We start from the raw sequence: 22,280 nt of genomic DNA, 5'->3' as shown, positions 1-22,280 counted from the left end.
TAAAAACAAAAATAACGTTAAAAAAAAAGCCTGAAGTGTGGAAAGTTGGACACTTCTTGCAGCTTTCCTTCCAGAAGTATATTAGACTCCAATGTTGGATGACAAAATATTAACCTTATGAACACTAGATGGTTGAGTACACAGTGCTTAGTACAGTCTGTCATTTGGAACACAACTAGAGAGATAAAGTATACAAGAAAAACAGCAGGAGGAGGTGACACTGTGAAGGGTGAAGTGTGCAGATTTCTGCAGGGCAATGCACCGCACCCCACACAAACAACACATGATCAACTGAGTAAACATATCCTGTCACAAATATTGCCAAATAACTCTATTTATACACTTCATGAGGAAAGTTTGGCAATGCTGAGGAGTTATGGATGTGTGTCAGCCAGGGCATTGCTATGCGGTTGCTAAGGTGTTCTGGTTTTTAGCATGTTGCAATGCGGTTGCTAGGGTGTCAGAATGGTTAGTAAAAAACAAAGAAACGCCCACACTCTCTTATGATACTCAGATCTGTGTAGTATATGACTCAGGTCCCACCTTCTATGGTCTATGGAACCAAGTTGCTCATTTTATCATCATGATCAAGCAAAACTCATCGTACATTCAACATTCTGCATGATTTAGGAATATAATTCATAATTATACCACAAAGTATACAAAAAAAAAGTGAATACTTGGCCTAACTAGACCAGAATAAGTGTTGCAAACGCAGCAGAAATGTCTCTTTATAGGGACTAACTAGTTGGGATAGTTTGTAATTATTAATAAACGTATATTTCCCATAATTTAAAGAAAGGTATTTTATCATTATTCCTTACAATAACTTAAAGGAGTCATGTGATGGTTCTAAAAAGAACATTATTTTGTGTATTTGGTTTAATGCAATGTGTTTACGTGGTTTTAGGTTAAAAAAAGTAATTATTTCACGCATACTGTACATTATTGATGCTCTTCTATGCCCCGCCTTTCTGAAACGCGTAGATTTTTACAAAGCTAATCGTTCTGAAAAGCTGGTGTGCTCCGATTGGCCAGCGATCCAGTGCATTGTGATTGGCCCAAAAATCGTAAGCGTGTGACGGAAATGTCACGCCCGTTTCCATATTTGGATCATCAGCTCCCAAAGCAATAACGACAGGTGATAATGTCAATTCGAGCCCATCGCGTCTGGTTAGGATATGGTGTTATACTTACACTAACAGCTACATAACACACTGAAGAAAAAGGAAAACGTGAAATCGCATCATGTGACCCCTTTAATAGGCTGAATGGTTGAGCTCGATATTTCAACAGTACAATGCGTGTAAAAAATATTAAAACATTGGAATGAGATCATTTATTCGTCTACCCGTTATTCTGTATGGAAAAGGAATATAGCCTAATGTTATTTCTAAACATTCATAATTGTAACGAATGTGAGGCGGGACAGACAAACCCAACAAACCGCATTTTTGTCATGTTTTCCAGCACAAATATCTTAACATTCTTAAAGGGATAGTTCACCCAAACATGAAAATTCATCATTTACTCTCCCTCATGTCGTTCCACTTCGGAACACAAATGAAGATATTTCTTATTAAATCTGAGAGCTTTCCGTCCCTCCGTTGACAGCTATGACTACCACTTTGACGCTTCAAAAAGTTCATAAAGAGATTGTGAATCTAACCCATTTTAGATCACTTTATATGATTAACAGATTTAATTTAGGCTTTTAAACATTCATCAGCTCACACATCAGCTGTGTTAAACAGAAGCTCAAGCATTTTCACTTGACATGCGAGAACCAATGAGGTTCATTCTCGTGTTACGCATCACGTTTGAGCTTCAGAAAGGACCAATGAGGTTCATTCTCGTGTTACGCATCACGTTTCAGCTTCGGCAAGGACCAATGAGGTTCATTCTCGTGTTACGCATCACGTTTCAGCTTCGGCAAGAACCAATGAGGTTCATTCTTGTGTTACGCATCACGTTTGAGCTTCAGAAAGGACCAATGAGGTTCATTCTCGTGTTACGCATCACGTTTGAGCTTCGGCAAGAACCAATGAGGTTCATTCTCGTGTTACGCATCACGTTAGAGTTTCAGCAAGAACCATTGAGGTTCATTCTCGTGTTACGCATCACGTTTGAGCTTCAGAAAGGACCAATGAGGTTCATTCTCGTGTTACGCATCACGTTTGAGCTTCAGCAAGAACCAATGAGGTTCATTCTCGTGTTACGCATCACGTTTCAGCTTCGGCAAGAACCAATGAGGTTCATTCTCGTGTTACGCATCACGTTTGAGTTTCAGCAAGAACCAATGAGGTTCATTCTCGTGTTACGCATCACATTTGAGCTTCAGAAAGGACCAATGAGGTTCATTCTCGTGTTACGCATCACGTTTGAGCTTCAGCAAGAACCAATGAGGTTCATTCTCGTGTTACGCATCACGTTTCAGCTTCGGCAAGAACCAATGAGGTTCATTCTCGTGTTACGCATCACGTTTGAGCTTCGGCAAGAACCAATGAGGTTCATTCTCGTGTTACGCATCACGTTTGAGCTTCAGCAAGAACCAATGAGGTTCATTCTCGTGTTACGCATCACGTTTCAGCTTCGGCAAGAACCAATGAGGTTCATTCTCGTGTTACGCATCACGTTTGAGCTTCGGCAAGAACCAATGAGGTTCATTCTCGTGTTACGCATCACGTTTGAGCTTCAGCAAGAACCAATGAGGTTCATTCTCGTGTTACGCATCACATTTGAGCTTCGGCAAGAACCAATGAGGTTTGTTCTCGTGTTACGCATCACGTTTGAGCTTCAGCAAGAACCAATGAGGTTTGTTCTCTCCCGTCAAGCAGGTTCGGTTGAGCTTCTGTTTATGTTCGCTGATCAATGTTTATATATGAATAAAAGCCTAAATTCAATCTGTTCATAAAGCAATCAAGTCTCTTGAGGACATTTTGACTAAACTGCTCATTCATATGGATTAGTTTTACGATCTCTTTATGAACTTTTTGAAGTGTCAATGTGGTAGTTGCGTAGACTGTCAGTGGAAGGACAGAAAGCTCTCAGATTTCATCAAAAAATATCTTCATTTGTATTCATTACAAATTCACAACATTAAGAGTATAATGACAGAATTTTCATTTTTGGGTGAACTATCCTTTTAAGAATCTTTAGATATTTGTACTGGAACCAGACAAAAGAAAATAAAAGAAAAAAAATGTTTTGCAATGTGGCTTGTCAGTCCCACCTCACATTTCATAAAACTATGAATGTTAAGAAATAACATTATATGTTCCTTTTCTATGCATAATAACAGGTAGATGAGTAAATAATCTCATTCCAATGTGTTAATTACAACTTTTCATTATTACATTTTATGTTAGATCTAAAACGTACTTTATTCATGGAAAGTTTCATTCAGTCTTTTGTCACTTTGATCTGCCTGGAACTTCTGCGTTTGCTGAGAAATCTCACACAAATTTGATCGTAACTCACAGGTCAATGTGAAAGTAATGAAAAAAAAAAAACATCAGGTACTGTAACATTACATTCCATAGAAATAACAGCTGAGTAATAAAGACCGATTCCACACTGAAAAGACAAATCAGATCACAAACCAACTTTTCACACAGTCGATAACAGCGTACAGCAAATAACATCTAGTGGTTTTCTTTGTCTATTTGGTGTTTTCTTGATAACAGTTGCATTATATATCAGCATGCAGAAAAGAAATTATCTTAAATCAGATAACAATAAAGAGACAGATGTCAGAGTCAAAAATCATAATCACATGCAATGGACAATGATCTTGGTAATGGACAATGAGAAGCCAAAAAAACAGCCTTTTACCTTAACAAAGACCCCTATAATGCATTGTGGTTTCAATGTATTTCAGAGTAAATGCCATAAAGGCCTGTTGAATCTAGACACTATAGCAGTTTGTGTATGATTCATGCTTTTAACATGAATCAATATCAGGCCACTTTCCAACATTTTCTATATCAATCTATGGAGGTAAAGCAGTTAAATCACAGTGTGAGGCCTGAACACAGCCTTTACACAATCCCCTTACTATTACACTGATTTATCCATGACAAATTTCTAGGATTGTTTCTTTCTTCTTATATTTCTATCGTTATGATTATAATTATTTATAGCTAGTAGACCCGCCGGATTTACTGCTTTAGCTCTAACGTTATACGCTACAATCAAACCATAAACTCTCATAAATATGTGTCATCTTACCATTAAATGATCCGATGTGCAGCCCTGCCTCCCGTGTATCCAGCACACACTCGATGATCAGCACTATTTAGATGTTTTTCAGCTACATATTCGCTGATGTGTTCCTGGGAAGGGTTTTCTCCGTGTATCCAGCGTGAGAACTGCGGCTCTACTCACCGCACTGGTGCGCTATCTAACCTGATGAAGAAGGCGGGGCTGACTAGAACCTACTCGCGTACCCATTGGTTAACCAAAAGCGATCTCTTTGCTCATTGGTCAGTGCACACGTCCATCAATTGAATGTACTGGGCTAGTCCCGAGAGTCGCTACATATAGAAAACGGGGCAATGTACAGTTTCGGTAGTAAATCAGTTTCGCAATTCCCAATTTATTATATTATATTATATTATATCAAGTTTGACACAAACTTTTGGAGTTCATGTCAGCTTGAATGCTGCTGCTGTCAGTTAAAAAAAAGAAGACAATCTGACATTTTTTTATCTGATTTATCACAATTTTGTTTTTAATGTTGACAATTTAATTTGTAATGAAAAACTTTGTATTAAAGGTAAGGTAGGTAATTTTTTCGGAGCGGCTAACAATAGCGAGTTAGCTTTGAAAGCATAAGATCCCACCCTTCCTACACCTCCTTCAAAACACATGAACGCACACAGCAGGGAGCAAACAAAAGCGCCACAAGAGATGCCGCCGTTAAACCTAATGTCTCAAAGCACATAACATTACAACAATAATGAACATAAACAACTTAAAGAGCACTGACCTGTACCACCGGACTGCTGCAGATTCATTTCGACATCGATAGTGTTGCCATTGAAACGTATAAATTCGAGTCACGGGTTTCCATCTCTTTCAAATTACAGTAGTTATGACATGAACATAGCATAAGCTCGTTGTTTTGGTTCAGGAGGAACTGTAAGAGGCGGCTGCTGTTTCGGTTGTGGTGCTCGGTGACTGACGTCTGTCTAACTCTGCATTGCATGAAACACACTGATGACGTGTGATGTTTCGCGAGCAGGTGAGCGGAGGTATGGACACACATATGCTGACTGGCAGGTATGACAAGACCTTCGGTCTGAATGCAATGACTGGACGAACATTGTATGGTCCTACGCCTTCCACAGATGATGTATATAAATACATTTAGACCACTCGACTTAGTGATTGCCATCAGGATGGGAAGAGACTTTCAACCAGCATCACAAAAAAAATGTTTCTGGAACAAATCACCTGCCTTTAAAATAGAACAATGAAAGCAGTCGTTTAAAAATTTTGACCAAACTGTACCCTACACCATATGATCACACAGACTGTATTATATGTATAATGACCCACCTTCTGAATTTGCAATAACCTTATCTCAAAACGAACCTGAATGAGTTACATTGATATGACCATATTCAAAGTCCCTCACGCATGGCCGATAGAGCCATTAGATGAGATGTGTGCGCAACACTGCAGGATGCAATCTGTTTCCTGTCCTAACAGATGGACTTTACTGTACGTGTCCTGAACCACCCCTGCTTTCTCCTGTCCATATGAAAACTGTCGACAGAATCCAGGATCCTCACACTTTTCAATATCCCTCACTGCAATGAGTGGGCTGAGCTCCTTTCAGACATGCATTAAATGCTACTTCAATCAGTGGACTCAGATGACTTCATAGAAATGTAAAATTACTAATATTAACTGTTGCATTTTGAACTCTTTTTTTTTCTTTCTCAAAACACTCAAATGAACCAAATACACACACTAAGTCATATAAAGCCATGCCATAGATTTAAATATAGTGCACATGTTGCAGTGGATTATGGTGCTTTTTGGTCCTTTTTAGAGCTTGAGAAACTGTATTGAAAAGAGCTGCGTAAATTTTCCAGATTCCCCCTTTTGTATTCCTACAACCCCCCCATTATACATTTTTGGTTAAACTATTCCTTTAAGAGAAAAATGTCTCCGAAGTGCCACCTTGTGGAACACTAAAGAAATTGCATGCTCTGCCATTTAAAAAATGTATTACAAAAATATCTCTAGGCCCTGCACACAAACCAAGCAGCGATTCATCATGGCCACAGCTTTCATATGCCTGAGGGAAACAATGATTACTTTGCTCTAAAATGGTAAGGTATAGACAAAAATGAATACAATTAAATGCCACTGAAAATGAGGCTGTAAACGGTAGCTGGGGTTATTTAGAGTGGGAGATTCGAGCACAGACCATCAACCTGATGACAGTTATATAGCCTATATATGTTTTATTTACAGGCGTTTTAATGCCTTCATATAGGAAGCTGTTGGGGAGAGATGGAGAATCAGATTCAAAACACTGTCTCCGTGAACCTGTGCACAGCAGCTACAAAAATCATGATGAAATAATATCAGATATTTATCAGATGGGGAGTTGAATAAGTTCATAGAAGATGTAGTTTTGTTTCTGTAGTGCTGCATGGGTCACAAAAACTTCCTCTGCACCAATCACGTGTGGTTGCGTAATCTTATCAAAAGAGGTTTTCTTTCAAGTCTGATGAGATTAAAAGAAGAAAAAATATATATTACAAATTCCTCCATCACTCAGGCAGGGATTGAATCGATCGCCTTGGCATACCGAGACAGAACTGAAGAAAATCAATACAATGTATAACATTTTACCATGTTTTTTTTTTTTTTACTGAGTTTATTCTAACCAAAACGTCAGATTAGAGATTTTGATCTTGACTGGTGGGTCGTGACCTGAAAAATGGGTAGGAAACTATGAAAAAACAATGTTAAAATAAAATCCAACAAACCATATATTCATGCAGGATAGCAGAACAAATAGAGACTGTTAAAAGACAGTGAACAGAAAAATCTTTCTCATATTTTTGTTGTTAAAAGCAAATCAAACACAATATTTTGGTACAAATTCAACTCTCATTTGGTTGAAGCTGTGCTGTGAGATATTGGATTAAACATACAGACCTGTGGGATAAAAAAAAAAAACTTAAATAAAGAAATGTATACTTTTGCATTGAATTGATTGATCAAATATATGCTGTTCTTCTGAACTGTTTTTTCATTGTTCTTTTATTGTTCTCCTTAAACTATCAAAGAATCCTGAACAAAAAAAAAACAGTTATAAGTAAATAAAAAAACAGTTATTATAAATTGTAATAATATTTCACAATATTACTGTTTTTACTGTATTTTGACCAAATAAATGCTGCCTTGGTGTATATATGTGTGTATATATATATATATATGTATATATATCATTTTTTGACATAATAGGGGAAGCTGAGCTTCCCTTGCAGTCTTAAAGAAATCCCCACTGATTATAATATATTATATTAAGTTATAATATAATATAATATAAATGTTGGCTGGATCAGTAAAGTCTGGGTAAACCAGCTAGTATCACTTCAATACTAAAAACAAAAAGTGAAACGTCCAAAGTTTATTGTGTCACAGAAATGGCAATGCTGCAGTCTGATTTATCGGTCGGAGTATCCAATCCCGCCGTTTATAGATTTAGACCACTGCATCTTACTTTTGTTTCAGTGACACACAGAAAAAAAAAATCAATGCTATCAGGGGAGCACTATGGATCACTGTTTATTTTCACACATCAACAGTTGGCAAAGACATTACACCAATGGCACTCCTCCAACGACACGATTCGAAATAAATGCCGAAGATCCAGACATTCAGTGATTGCACTATTGTAAGAGAAGGGAGCAGGGAGACACTGCACACACACACGCACACGCACATATACATGCCCCCTCATGCGCTCAAGTACACACGCGTCGGCGCTCTCATTTGATCGGTGAGTCCAGAATCTCCTGGTAATCTTGTCGGATGGCGCGGCCCACCCTGTAAAGCTTGAGCCCCGTCAGGACGAACACGCTGACCATGATAACCAGCGCTCCGAAGACGTCGTACACGGACGGGATCATTCTCAACACGATAAGCTGAAGAAACATGGCTACCACGATCTCCAGATGCTGCACAGTGCTGACCAACGCGGGGTGGAACTTGTTGAGGGCGTAGTAGACGCCCAGAAACGCCACGGTGGAGCAGATGCAGATTCCCGTGAGGTAGCCCCACGTCTCGCCGTCCAAGGGAATGATGGGTTCTTGCATGATGAACATAGTGGACGCCCCCCACACGGTCCCCGTCCAACCGAACGTGAAGAGCGCGGCCCACATGCTGACGCGCTCTTTAATGGCCCGGTACACGATCATAGACAGGGCGGCGGTCAAACCCGCCATTACAGTCATGGTGTACCCAAACGCTTCTTTCCAGAATCCCAACGGGGACTTTTCCTCGTCTGCGATGTTGGGGATCATCACGAGGCACAGTCCGAAGAGACTCCCTACGACCGCCACTACGTCTGTGTAACCCAGGCGTTCATCTAAGAGCAAGAAGGCTAAGATGGCGCTGAAGACTGTAGTGGTCGCCCGCCACATGATGGTGCCGTTGCTCGGTGGAACGATGGCGAAGGACGTGTACGCGCACGTGATTGAGATGACGTTGCAAATCCCGTAGAAGAACAAACGCAGCCGGTAGCCCTTCGGTCCAAAGGGAGCTTCTTTATAGTAGAGGACCACCAGGACGGACAACACCTGGATCACCGAGCGGATGAAGATGAGCTCTAATGAGGGCACTTTGGAGCGGTCGGCCGCCAGGCGTGTGATGAGAGCCACGCATCCGTGAGCAAGAGCCGCCCCGAAAAGAGCACCCCAGGTGACCCGCGACGCCAGGACCGAGGCCTCGCCGAAGCTCGCGAGCTGCCCGCCGACTCCTTTCTCTCTCTGGTCGACCTTGGGACGGGAATCCATAGTGCCGAATAAAGTCCTGCCTTGCCCGCTTTCTGACACCAGTCTCTTGTTCGGGTTGTTGTCCATGAACGAGCCGAAGTCCTCAAAGGACGGAGCGTCATCGTATCCCTCGTCGCCCGGCTGGGGGAAGTGCGTGGCGTATTTCACCGTGACGGTGTTGGGATGAATTTTAACCCTTTTTTTGGAGCCGTACTGCTGTGCTGTGGGGGACGGATCCATTTTCCTCAGCTTACAGAAGAGCTGCGAAACACACAAACATCAGAGGATTAAAGGTGCTGTATGTAACTTTTTCACTCTACTAAAGTCAAGTCAAGTCATCTTCATTTATATAGCGCTTTTAACAATGTAGATTGTTCCAAAGCGGCTTTACAGAGATACAAGGATAGTTTAAAGTGACAGAGATTGTTTTGGCTTTATAGCAGTTCTTGAATAAAGTTATATTCCAGCTAAAGTTAATTTGATTGATTCACTTCCGTCGCAACGATCATTAGTTATTAACTTAGTTGTCGCTAACACAACACCGTTTTAACAGGAAACTCTACACGGACTTTAAACGCGAAACCTGTGAGAACGCTGATGGCGTGCACATGCGTATTACGAGTTCAGTCTATTGGTATGCGCGTTTGAATATATGTGCGCAGGTTTATAATTCCCTACAAACCAAGCCTTAAAAAACTACTTGTATTTTTGTACTAAAGCATAAAAATACCATAATATGTTTGCATATATCGAGGAAACATGCTAAGTTCACAAACTCGCTTCTCTGAAAAACACTTCTACAGCCAGGTATTTTACTTTGAAATGTGAGTTTCCAGGCTGGAATTTTTGTTTTGGTCTGTGATACTACATGTCGTCAATTTGCCAATTTTCATAGGCCATTGCGCTCGTTGTTGTTGCGTGTGCTCAAACTGGCAACCCGTGTGAGTGCCGTCCAGTCTGAGGAGCAGGGGGCGGGAGAAACTACGATCTCCGATATTCTGCAGTACCTATTTCGACCACTAGTTGTCATTCTTACAGACTGCACCTTTAACTGACGGTGTAGACCAGGGGTTCTCAACCCTGGTCTTCGAGGGTCACTGTCCAGCAGAGTTTAGCTCATTCACCGGCCTGTCATCCTGAAGAGCTTCATAAGCTGGTTCAGGTGTGTTTGATTAGGGTTGGAGCTAAACTCTGTAGGACTGTGGCTCTCGAGGACCAGGGCTGAGAATGGTGTAGATATATGCAAATATGTGAAAACAGAAGATATTGAAAACGTACTTGGTGGTCAGATCTAGTTTCTTTTACCTTCGTCTCTTAGCCAAAACTAAACCTTTTTTATCGACTGTTGACTTTGAGAAAGCAATCTCTGCGGTTGTTTTCTCACAAATGGACTACAACTCTCCTTACTTTGGAATTGACAACGAAGGGTGAAGTGTTTCTTTACAAAGTGAGATCGCCACCTACTGGCCTGACAGCAGAATACAACGTTCTGTACGCAAAAAAATGCAAAGAATAACCTTTTCTGTTTCAGTACATCATTGTCATGTAAACGTTAATTATTGGAGAAGTCTGGCAAACATCACCAGAGAGTCAAAACATCTTGTTTAAACATTACGAGGTCAATTTAAGGTCAAAAGTAAGCATAAAAGCACCTTAAAAGTAGTCCATGTTACTTTTGCACTGTATTCCAAGTTTTCCAAAGCCATTCAATAGTTTTGTGAGAAGAATTTTAAGTCTTTATTTGCTTAAACTCTGCAGTTGCTTCCCCGCTAACAGGGAATATTGGCTAGACTTCGGCTAACGTTCTCGCAATGTTCTCTCAAAGTTATGAGCAAACATTCTTCCAGTAACATTAATAGAACGTTCGTGGGGGAAAAAACACTAATTTATACATCATTCAAAGAACTACTACTTGTTCAGAACGTTTGGAGAACATTCAAAAGTAACATTTCAATAATGTTGCCAAAATGATAAAACTGAATGTTCCCTTAACATTTAAACATTCAAGAACAAAAAAACAATTTCAAAACTTAATATGACCATTAGCAATAAGTTATTTGAATTTTTTTTTTTTTTTAGCTGGGAATGAACCACTATGAATCACTGAATCAGTGAGTTGAATCTGAGAACCGGATTGAATTCAGTTGAATTTGTGTGCTCAGTGGTTCACTGAAAATAACTCGTTTGATTCTCATGATCTGTTCACACTGTCAATAAGATCTGAAATGTAAGTGACTCAATAATGCATTCACAGAAGTTTACAGGTTAACAATCCACTGAAATACACTTTGACCTGTTCCTCATAAGATTTGGAATATAGCACACATATCTACTTTTATGGTGTTTTCGTCCTTTTTTGAAGCTTGACAAACATGGTCACAATGAGCTGTTATTGTATGGGAGAAATCAGCATAAAAATGATTTAAAATTCCTCCTTTTATTTGGAACAAACAACAGCATATGGGTTTGGAATGACATGAGGATGAGTAAATAATGATAGAATTATCATTTTTGTCAAAACTATAACATAAGATCAGCACATTGTAAATGGATGTTGGTCTATCTCTAACAGTGAACAATACAAGCATATTTTTTGCCAACTCAAGCTTGCATTGCACAGTGGATTTCACAGTTCAAAGGTTTCACAGAAATGCAGAAGAGAATTTTACATAATTCATAACTGGCTTCTTCAATGGTCTCCTCTCTCTCTCTCTCTCTCTCTCTCTCTCTCTCTCTCTCTCTCTCTCTCTCTCTCTCTCTCTCTCTCTCTCTCTCTCTCTCTCTCTCTCTCTTTCTCTCTCTACTGCTGCCCCGTGTGTAAAGCCATTTCTATATTTAAGTGCAGTAGCGCTTGCTCAGATAAGCAGAATTTGATTCAATGTGACGGGACGAAATTATATAACAGGGATCAACCTCAAGTATCATTTTAGCATTAGGCTATTAAATAATGCTAAAATGTGCTTTTACATGTAAAATACAAAACACTATATATGATAATGGATTTATTTCTGTGCATCACACTTTTTCTTTCTTTTTTTGTACCCGATTTAAAGCAAATAACATTGCCAGCAAGCAAAAGCCCCACCAGGGGGCAACAATATCAACAATATCCTGCTGATGAGAGCCCACCTATTATGCTCTTACCTCATAACTCGTAAAAACGTCATATTATATGGTACAGCTATTCGAAATCATAATGCATATTGTCCCCGTGGCACACCGTGAGACTGCAGACAGGAAAAATCATGTTGAGGAAAGAAAGGATGATTTATTGCTGGTCTGCAGGGAGCACAGCCTTTGAACCATTCTCCATGATTTCTGTAATAAATCTCCTGACTTATGATAGATCATATGCATTTATCATTGTTAAAATCAACAGTAAATAAAACAGAAAGAGAGAGAGAGAGGCGTAGGATGGGGGATTGGGGGGTATAAAATAGAAATATAGGAAATGAAAATAAAATGTTTGACTCTATTTATTTCCTCCGCAAACGATCTCTAATGCATGTTAGTATAATTATTTTATATTTATTTGCATGCAATTTCGTGCAAATTCACTAATTACAAATTTTACACGCAGCTGGAAATACTTTACTTGCAAAAAATAATTTCGGCATTTCACTACGCTTTTAAACACTGTTGCGCAAAAACGCACATGCACCGTTTCAAAACGCGTCATATTTCCTTTTCTCCTGCAAATATCGCCAGCGCAAATGCGTCTCCACATTGCGCATCAAATGAATGAAATCAAGCGGTTTTTACTCACCACGCTTCTATTAAAAAAAGGATCCGGATGTCTTTAAAGCTCGTGGGAATTTAACACAAGCGTTTTAATTCACTGGCGTCAAGATATGGAGAATTGCGCTTGCCATGTCTCCATCCTTTCCTCATGGACGCGCTGGACGTCTCCAAGGTGCGCGCATCCTCCACGCGACGCTCCACACACACAGAGACACACACACGCCTCCTGATGCGCTGGGGTGTCAGAGAGAGGCGATGCCCCCTTGTCTTCTGTCGGATAGCAGAGTGAGGGTGGGGTACACCATGTGAACACTGCTTCAACATAACATCATCATCTTCATCATCTTCATCGTCATAAGAAACACAGGCATGATCTTATTTCTATCTCTCATCTCTTATCCAACGTCGATTAATTGAACTGAATTGAATAAGTCTTCCCATTGTACCTCATTTTGCTAATCTACATTTGATTTACATTTATTAGCCTAAAAATGGAGCAAAAAAAAAAAGAGAGAGAAGCTCCTTAAATGTGGAGCTAAGCAACATTTCACACTTGTCATGTGGAATTAGGGTTAACGTCTTTTGAACCGAGTATGAAGCCCTGCTCCAGTCTGAGAAACGATGCACCAGAAGAATATGAGCATGTTTCACCGCACACAACCAATCAGAAACGCCCTCAATGCTCGCCTCATTAAATATTCATGAACTTTGTATACAATCACAGAAACTTTCATGCATGGAACCTCATTCATTAAAAACAAGCAGAATAAATTTGTGTAAATTGTTCAGCATTGGACATAAACTGTCCAATTTAGAGTAAATTGTTGAATTTCTCTATTAATTATTAAGTTATTCTTACAATAAAATGCTAAGTTTCACATTAAATCATTCATACAATTATTTAATTTGGAGAATATTTTTGTAAATTGTTTGTAATTTTTCAAACTGAGTTTTTTCAAAAAAAATCAAAGTTTTTTGTAACTTGTCAAATTTCTGTGTAAAATGTAAATGAGTTTTGCTAAAGTGTTTGGATGTGGTTTTGAACACATGATGTTATGGGTGGATTCTTACAGGCTCAAATCCAAAGATCCCAGAGAGAATGTTTACTGGAGAGCCAATGGCTGAGCTGGAAGACTCATAGTCTACTCGTCATGGAGGAGGTATTGGACTGTTCCAGCTTTGAGGGTGTTGATGGACTTCATCCACTGCATCTGTGTTCTGTTCCGGACAGTCTTTGACGAAAACACAATTTTCTCAGCTTTTTGTTTAAAATGTTTTTTTTGTTAGGGTTAGCAACACTTACTTACCCACATTCAAGTTTTGATAAAAAAAAAAAAAAAAAATGTTTTTGTTGTTTAAAAGCAGAGACTTTATTGCTTCTTTATTAGGGTGGTCCTTATTTTTAAAGTCTCCAATTGTAATGCTCTTAACCCTTTAAATTGTTCCTTTACATAAGAAAATACAGCATGCCAATTTTTATGGCAGTAACATAATAATTACTGGTAGCTCAATAGCTTTAAACTTTCTGAGATTTTGATGATTTTCGTAAAAACAGATCATTTGAATTGGTATTGTACCTGGCTAGTAAAATTCCCCAAAAAATCTCCATAAAAGCATCTAATGCACCATATATTCCTAAATATGTATTTTAGAAGCATATCTCAGTTTACTTATTGTAAAAACTAAATCCAAATTAATCCATCCATGACCCGGTTTAGCAGATTTACCTTTCCTGGTGGAATCAATACATATTTCTATTGATGATCACCTTGGTTATTGTTTGGGTTTAAAAAATGACATTACGTTCCTTGAAATTGACCCGGAACTTTGGCCGAATCAAGCAGATTACCAGGAGGCACAGGCAACCATACATGCAGTGAAAGTAGTCGAGAGAGGAGTGGCTCTGATTCAAGAATACAACGGCTATCTCACACACTCTGAAGAACAACTGCAGTTTCTCCTTCATGTGGTGGAAGATCACCGACGGATCTATCCAGACTGCAGAAAGTCAACACTGGCTGCTGAGCATCAGAAATGAGGGATTGTTGAAAACTTTGTGCTTTTTTTGAGATTGTTGTCATTGTCGTCATGTCAGTGTTGCTCTGATTTCAATAAAATGTAGTTCATTTGCAGCAACTTTTTTTGCATATCACAATAACGCCGCACAGCTTAACATAGGCAATCTTCCACATGATTGAGCTACCTCTAAATATCTTTTTTTTTGTCAACATTTTTGCATATTTCTCATTTTGAAGTTAAAAGGAACAGTTTAAGAGGTTAAGACACTAACATTTTGCAAAAAAAAAAAAAAAAAAATGGACTTGATAAGGACCACCCTATGCTTTATATATATTGCATGTTTAGATATTAATACAACAAAATATTCTGGGGGCCAGGAAAGTTTTCTGAAAATGATCAAAAATGCTGGCACTGACTGGTAATAATATATCATTTAAGTGCTAATTTAACATCTATGATGTTAAGTTAACTTGAAGAAAATGTTCAAGTACACAGTATAAAACTACTAAACTAGCCTATATTTCAGAAAGTGTACTTTCATAAACAAAAAAAAAGTGCTACAAGTATTTAACTAGCAACCTATAAGTTCACTTTTAGTATAGTTGCAGTACAAACGAAAACATTTGTTAACTAGTTGTGTACTACCTATAAGTAAACTTAAAAGTACTTTTACACACTAAAAAGTGGGCCAATTTACTACCAAGAAGTATTGAAATAGCACTCTTGACAAATATACTACTAGTACATTGAAATTAGTTTACTTACTACATAAAGTATACTTGAACTTAAAATAAACTTGAAGTGTACTTATTTTGTAAGCCGCACTTTTGAGAGCTGCAGCTTCGAGACTTATCGATCGGGTCCCCCTTCGAGTCTCTAGTTTATGGTTTTGTTTCATCTGTTTTTGTTTTTGTTCACAGGGCTGGAAACTGTTCAGATCATTTATCCTCAATATGAGCCGCAGGAATAGTGATGCTAGCCTTTCTCTTGAGGAAAGCCCAGTGAGGAGAGGCATTATTCATCACGCTGGGAGAGCACCAGTGAAGCTCAGACTGGTTGATGTAACTCGCCGTCCCGACGGGACACTCACTCCTCCGGATCCCTGCTTGCCCAGACACAAGCGTCAGTCACATGGCTAATTCTGGTGGGATGTATTCATAACTATGCCTGACTGACTCCAGCATTTTCACATCATTCACAACACAAACGCTTTACTCAGCATTTCTGACCTTTATTTATTATTGTATTTGCCCAATGCCATTGACTAAAGTGATGAATCGTGCTGATATATTGACCGAAACGCATTGATTTGTCAGTAGGTCAGGAGCTGTTTGTTTAGTATTGAATGTTTTCCCATCAGAGATGAGTTTGTAATGCCTGTACTGAGAACACAAGTTCACTTCGGGCTCTTCGTAGTTGAAATGTTTCACTTTTTGTGGACTTTTACATGAAAAAGTTCCAGGAAAGTAGAGAGATTTTGTTTGGTGTATCAGAATAACTGGACACTGAAGTTTGTGTCTGGAAATTTTATTAGAAAGTAGATCTATCATTAATCTTGTAAAATATGTCAAAAATGAACAGTGAACCACTTTAAAGGAATATTATGGGTTAAATACATAGTATAGGCATAGTATAGTAACAGCTGAGAAAATTGACATAATGACATTGAATCAGTGCAAATCCATACGTCTTTCTGTCGTCCAAAAGAAAAAAAAAATAGCAGAATGTCCGAGCTGAGAATGAGTATGGAAACTGTAGAGCTTCAAATTCACCATAAACACACCATTATAATGGGGGTCATGTATTGAGAAATCAAAAATTCCTTGATCTTTTGGCATTTAGGTCTTTGTACTATAAAAAATATCTTGTAAGTGTCAGAACTCAAAACTTCTTATGTCAAAAAACAGCTTTTAATGAAACCAAGCCCACCCAAAAGACTTGTTTTGGATTTTGTCTCAGTATGACGTAATTTTACAGAAGAAGATCAACGCCTACTTTAAAGGTACACTGTGTAGGAATTTCTCCCATCTAGCGGTGAAATTGTATTTTGCATTCAAACGAATAGTGCTCTCTAATGCCTCGCTGTTTTTAAATGCGTGTTGCAACCGTTATGCACCAAGAAGCCATGACAACATGTCTTCCAATCAGTGCAATCCAATCAGAATTCTTAAACTTCATCAAATTTAACTATACATGCCTCTCACTTACCCCTTTTCCACCAAGGCAGTGCTGGTTCCGGATCGGAGCCGGTGCCTACTCGCGAACCAGTTCTTTGTGTTTCGACAGCCAAAGAACCGGTTCTCGGCCAGGAAAATTGGTTCCAAAGCGGCACCAACTCTTTGGACTAGAATCCAGACGAGCAGCACAAATGTGTTCTAAACGTCTTCTTCTGACCCCAATAAAGGATCGCAAAGCCAGGAGAAACATTTGCAGAAAGACGATGTATTCCGCCATTGTAACTGTAATGCTTGAATTTGGCGTTTCTAGGAAAGCTAAGACGTAGCCTATGGCAACGTGCACAGTGACGTCGTTCGCTGGGCTCTCTAGTCAGTGGAAAAACAAACAGGTTCTGAGAAGGTTCGCAAGTTGAACCAACTTTGAACCAGCACCAGTTCCGAAAAGGGGTCACTGATCTCCTTGTCCGTTTCAGTTTCAGTCACGTGACGCTGGCTCTGAACGAAAACTCGTTGTGGAAACGCGTTGAGGTAGTGCTTTTTATCCCTCTCTGCTATTATAGTTTTTCAAAATGGCGGAATGACATGGAAGCCTCCTTGGACTTACCTGTCCAATGAAAATAAAGATAAGAAATTCTTCGCAGTCAGATAATTGCCAGAGGTAATTTTACACCAATGAGGACATATTTATGAATAAAGACATTGATTTTAGCTAATAAAATACTTAAAAAACTACACAGTGTACCTTTAACATCATTGTAAGCATTGCCTGAACCACATTTGTGTGGCTATTACATATTATATATATATAATATGTAATAGCCACACAAATGTGGTTCAGGCAATGCGTTCAATGATATATATATATATATATATATATATATATGTACTGTATGTATTAATACATTTAAGGTTTTTCAAATGAAAACAAAAAGAGGCAGGGTGGTGTTCATATTTCATTGCATTGTAAATATACACAGATAACTGGAGTGGCCAAGGCGAGGTGAGTGACGTTATCAAGAGCTTGGCAAGTCCGAACTATCAAAGATGCAACACCGAACTTTGCGTACTTGAGATACGCCCTTGTTTTGGGTTGGTGCATAGAAATGCATAAATCCGAGACTGAGGACGTCTCGGACCGAATGCAATGATTGGACGAACATTGTTTGGTCCTGAGACTTCCACATTAGATATATTAAATGTAATATTTAGACCACTTTGCTATCATCATTTGCTATCATTGCTATCAGGATGTGATGTTCAACCAGTATAACAAAAGGTGTTTATGAGAAAAATTGCCTACTCTAGATTTAGATACTCTTTATGTAATTTCAAAATGACTTCTAGTGTATTTTAACATCTCAGATTAGACAGATGTTCGGCCTGAGGAACTCTATATAGTACAAAAAACAGAGCAAAGATTTTAGGCAGGAAAATGATCTTGTGCTATCAGCAAAGATTGAACAGAAATGAACCGTTTTCAACAGCTCAGATAGGCAGGCAATTGACCAGTCTATGAAATGTAAACTACGCCATATTTTATAATGCAACCATTTACGAAGGTAATTCCAGCCTGGCAGCCCGTGATGTGTCCCGTAATAATGACACTGCAGTTTGAGATGAGATGAAATGGCTAGATGGTGTTCAGTTCAATGACACATGTCCTGAGATAAGTCATGTTCAGCGAATAGAAAACTGCAAGCGACTGCCACACTAATACAGCCGTGCCAGATCAACGACATGCTGTCTGAGAACACCGGGAAGTTTGAGACGGTAAGAGATTTGGAATAAGAGATTATTCAGATCCATGATTACTGTCACGCACTTTCATTTACCACAGGAGTGTTTCAGAGGCGGCACAATAACATTCTGACATGAAACCTTGAGTTATTCTTCAACAAGTTGGTGTTCCTGTTAGTGGTTGCCAGAGCATTGGTACATGATTGCTAAGGTGTTCAGGGTGGTTTATAGTGTGTTGTTATGAGGTTGCTAAGCTGTGGTCTCATTTACCGTTGTGAAATCCGAGTGCGAACTCCAATCATTTCTATAGAAATCCTGATTTCTCACCTGAATCCAGATTTCGCTTGTGTTTATGTTGGCTATGAAAGTTCGCACCTTGACCTTGACAAGGCATGCTTGGTTTGAAAGTGACTTTTGTGTGAGCTGTGCTTTATATACATTGATGCACTATTGACAATAGAGCCCATCTTAAGTCTATGATATTTTATAAATTGCTTTATCATTTACCAGGTGAAAATCACCAGATCACTTTAAAAGCTCACCTCTCCTCAACAAATTTTTACATATTATTCATACTGCCATCAAGGTTCTGTCACTGCGTTCTGGTTTATTATACGTTGTATGTGCAGAGAGGCAATCCTGGGTAGCATAAAAAAAGCGTAACGCCTGCTAATCCTGCGGTACGCAGGGAAGGAGACCGGAGGCCGTTTCTTGAATGGATGTCAATGGAGGAGAGGCTTCACTACGCTGAATGAACTGCTTTTGTGGGAAAATGGCTTATCATTTAATGAATCGACAGGCCATCGGCTAATCTTCAACATGTTTGCTCTTAAACATTCATTTAGGAGATACTGTTTCATAAGACAAGTCACGGACAATCGGGCGACAGTTAGGATTCAGTTTACGGCACTTCTCATTCATTTCCATGGTGTCCGCAAACGTTGACTGACTGTCGCACAACTCAGTGACGTCAAGGCTGTGATGTGATTGGTTATCAAGGAACACAAGATCCATGTTATCCATTACGCTTTCTCCAATGATAGAGCCACAGACCCTCGTATCTCTCAATAATAAGACCATCTCTGGTGTTCAGTTCACAGCACTTCTGTCTAGTTTGGTTTCCGTTCAGTGTCGGGGTTCAGGCTTTCATGCTCCATGTTTTGTCTTCACATGGAGTATTCATTCACTCGCCGTGCGCTCTTGTCTCATGTGTTCTTGTAGAGAGCCTGGTTCTATGGTTCATATCATCGACCGCTTGCTTTCTTGTCTTGTTCTGTGTAGCACGCGGTTGGTTTTTCATTAGCCATGTGCTTTCATGTTGTCATGTTTCGTGTGGACAGTCTGTGAGCTCATTGGCTGAGTGTTCATGTCATGATTTATGAGCACATAGCTTTGTTTTGATTGTTTCTATGTGCCATGTGTCCCGATGTTTATTGTCCAACCCAGCCCTTCTTCTTACATGTTCAGTTGCTCCACCTGCTCTCCCTCAGTTCGTTGTTAATAATCGTAGTGTTTCTTTTGTGTCTTGTGCCGTGCTTTTTTTGTGTTCTATTCTATTCTATTCTATTCTATTCTATTCTATTCTATTCTATTCTATTCTATTCTATTCTATTCTATTCTATTCTATTCCATTCTGTTCTGTTCTGTTCTGCCCTGACAAATCTTGACAGTTGGTTGCAGTTAAAAATTAAACTTTAGAAGTTAAAATTGTTCAAATTCCTACAGCTAAGTTTAAACAACTTTGAAAGTAATTAGCAAAAGTATATAGTAATATCTAAAAGTTCCCAAATAAACATATCTTGGCTGAGCATTTAAAATATATTTTATTTATCAGGGTAACATGTCAAACTTGTTCTGACTGAGAGATGCTCATTATAGGCCTATACACAGAAAAGATAGAGAACAGATGTTTCTTTCACATAAATTTTGAATGAGGAGTGAGATCAGGTGTTTAGAAAAAAAGAGATACGTCGACCTAAAAAAATGAAGAAACGTCTCTGATATTCTGGTCTCCAGCTTTTGTCCTACTTAACAGAACTGTAAAATGAGGGATTTGTTTTGAACATGGTGAATCAAACACATGAAGGACATAAGCACATTAAAGAAGGCAAACAAATAAAAAAGCAGTGTTTATTCCAACTGTCTTAAAGGGAAAGGTGGAGTCCAAAAATAAAAATTGTTTTTCCACTGAAAAAAAGAGTTGCACATTTGAAAAAAATACAGACAAAGTAAAAAAAAAAATTGGGTGACCTATCCCTTAAAGGGGTCATATAATGCCATTTTTGTACAAGTTATTATGATTCTTTAGGGTCTAAATGAAAAGTTTGTAATACACTTTAATTAAAAATTCTCATTAGTATTGTAAGTAAACACTAATTTTACCTGGTCAAAAACAGCTCTGTTTTCAGCACGCCGTTTAAGTGCATGTGTCTTTAAATGATAATGAGCTTTGCTCACCCCGCCCCTCTGTTCTGTGCGTACACAGTTTGTAATAACACAATAACCATAACGCGTTGTTCATTATAAACTTGGGATTATGAATTATATTGAGAACGTTGTACATAGAAAACATGCCATAATGTACCCTGAGTGTAAACCTTAGCCGCATTCATCGTGAAGCGTGCCGCAAAGATGAATATAAATATTAATATAAAGGTTAATAAAACGTTACACTCACTTCTTCTTCTGGAGGTGCAGCAGGAACACGAATAGTTGGTACCGATCCTTTTTTCAGGAGCAGCTTCTTAGCAAAACCAGCTTTATACTGACCCTCGTTTGTAAAGCAGTCTGGTGAGAAATGATTCGTGCAAATATCAAAGCATTGACGTTGATCGTGGGGAATATTCCCTTCGAAAACAAACTCAGCCACTGCGTCTTCAGCGGTTCGGATTTAGGAACATCAAAATGACTGCTGTGTTCCTTATTACACCCAAGAACAGAACACCACAATCTCTTAGACGCCATTCTGCTCCAGCGTATCAACAATGGCGGACTATGATGACAGCTCGCTCACGCGCGAGGGCGGGTCTGTGTTGAAACGCTGCTGTCAATCAACAATCGTGGGAGGGGCGTCCGAGCGTGTGACGTCACACGGTCGAATGGCTTGATTTGAGAGAGGGGAAAACATATAAGGAGATTAAAAAAAGACCACTGGATGGATTTTTATCATTTTATGATGGTTGTGTACAGGCACTGTAAAAATTAAAGTAAAGTCGGCAACACCTGAGCTCCAAAATTATCAAAAATATTTATTGTAAAGACAACTATCGCATAGCGGTAACGTTTCGAGCACGCAGGCTCTTCATCAGACACTGTACAGGCACTGCCAACACACATTTCAACTTGTAAAAGTGCATGTACCATTATATGACCCCTTTAAAAACTAGGTTGTGTAACGCCTCTGTCTAGCAGCAGTAACCTGTGTCTGTTCATATCTCTATATAATGATGAGTTTCATAGATCAATGAGCGTCAAGACATTGGATGATAGAGGGATGTGAGCTCACACATCTAACCTCAATTACTTCATCCACATCAACGCCATTGTTGCCATTGTGTGAAGACTCTCTGAGTGCATGTCACGT

The 22,280-nt window shown here is 39.0% G+C and overlaps 2 protein-coding genes across 2 annotated transcripts in view; both read right to left on the bottom strand.

Moving 5' to 3' along the window:
* The window catches only part of nck1b (NCK adaptor protein 1b), a 66,240-nt gene extending 61,856 nt beyond the window's left edge, over window positions 1–4,384 (bottom strand). The window contains exon 1 of the mRNA XM_084398753.1: window positions 4,231–4,384. The gene's annotated coding sequence lies outside the window, so the exon portion shown is untranslated. The remainder of the gene's footprint in view (window positions 1–4,230) is intronic.
* A 3,413-nt stretch (window positions 4,385–7,797) lies between these two features.
* On the bottom strand, window positions 7,798–13,046 carry slc35g2b (solute carrier family 35 member G2b). The gene is made up of 2 exons (XM_084398890.1): window positions 12,790–13,046; window positions 7,798–9,284 (listed from the first exon to the last, which is right to left on the bottom strand). Exon 2 carries the CDS (start codon window positions 9,261–9,263, stop codon window positions 8,019–8,021), a length of 1,245 nt encoding a protein of 414 aa, XP_084255016.1. The 5' UTR covers window positions 9,264–9,284; window positions 12,790–13,046; the 3' UTR covers window positions 7,798–8,018.
* Between the last annotated feature and the right edge of the window lie 9,234 nt (window positions 13,047–22,280).

The sequence above is a fragment of the Rutilus rutilus genome (genome assembly GCF_951802725.1).
Source record: "Rutilus rutilus genome assembly, chromosome: 24".
NCBI lineage: Eukaryota > Metazoa > Chordata > Actinopteri > Cypriniformes > Leuciscidae > Rutilus > Rutilus rutilus.
Note: the sequence above shows the minus strand (reverse complement) of the source record. Positions and strands in the feature narration are given on the sequence as shown.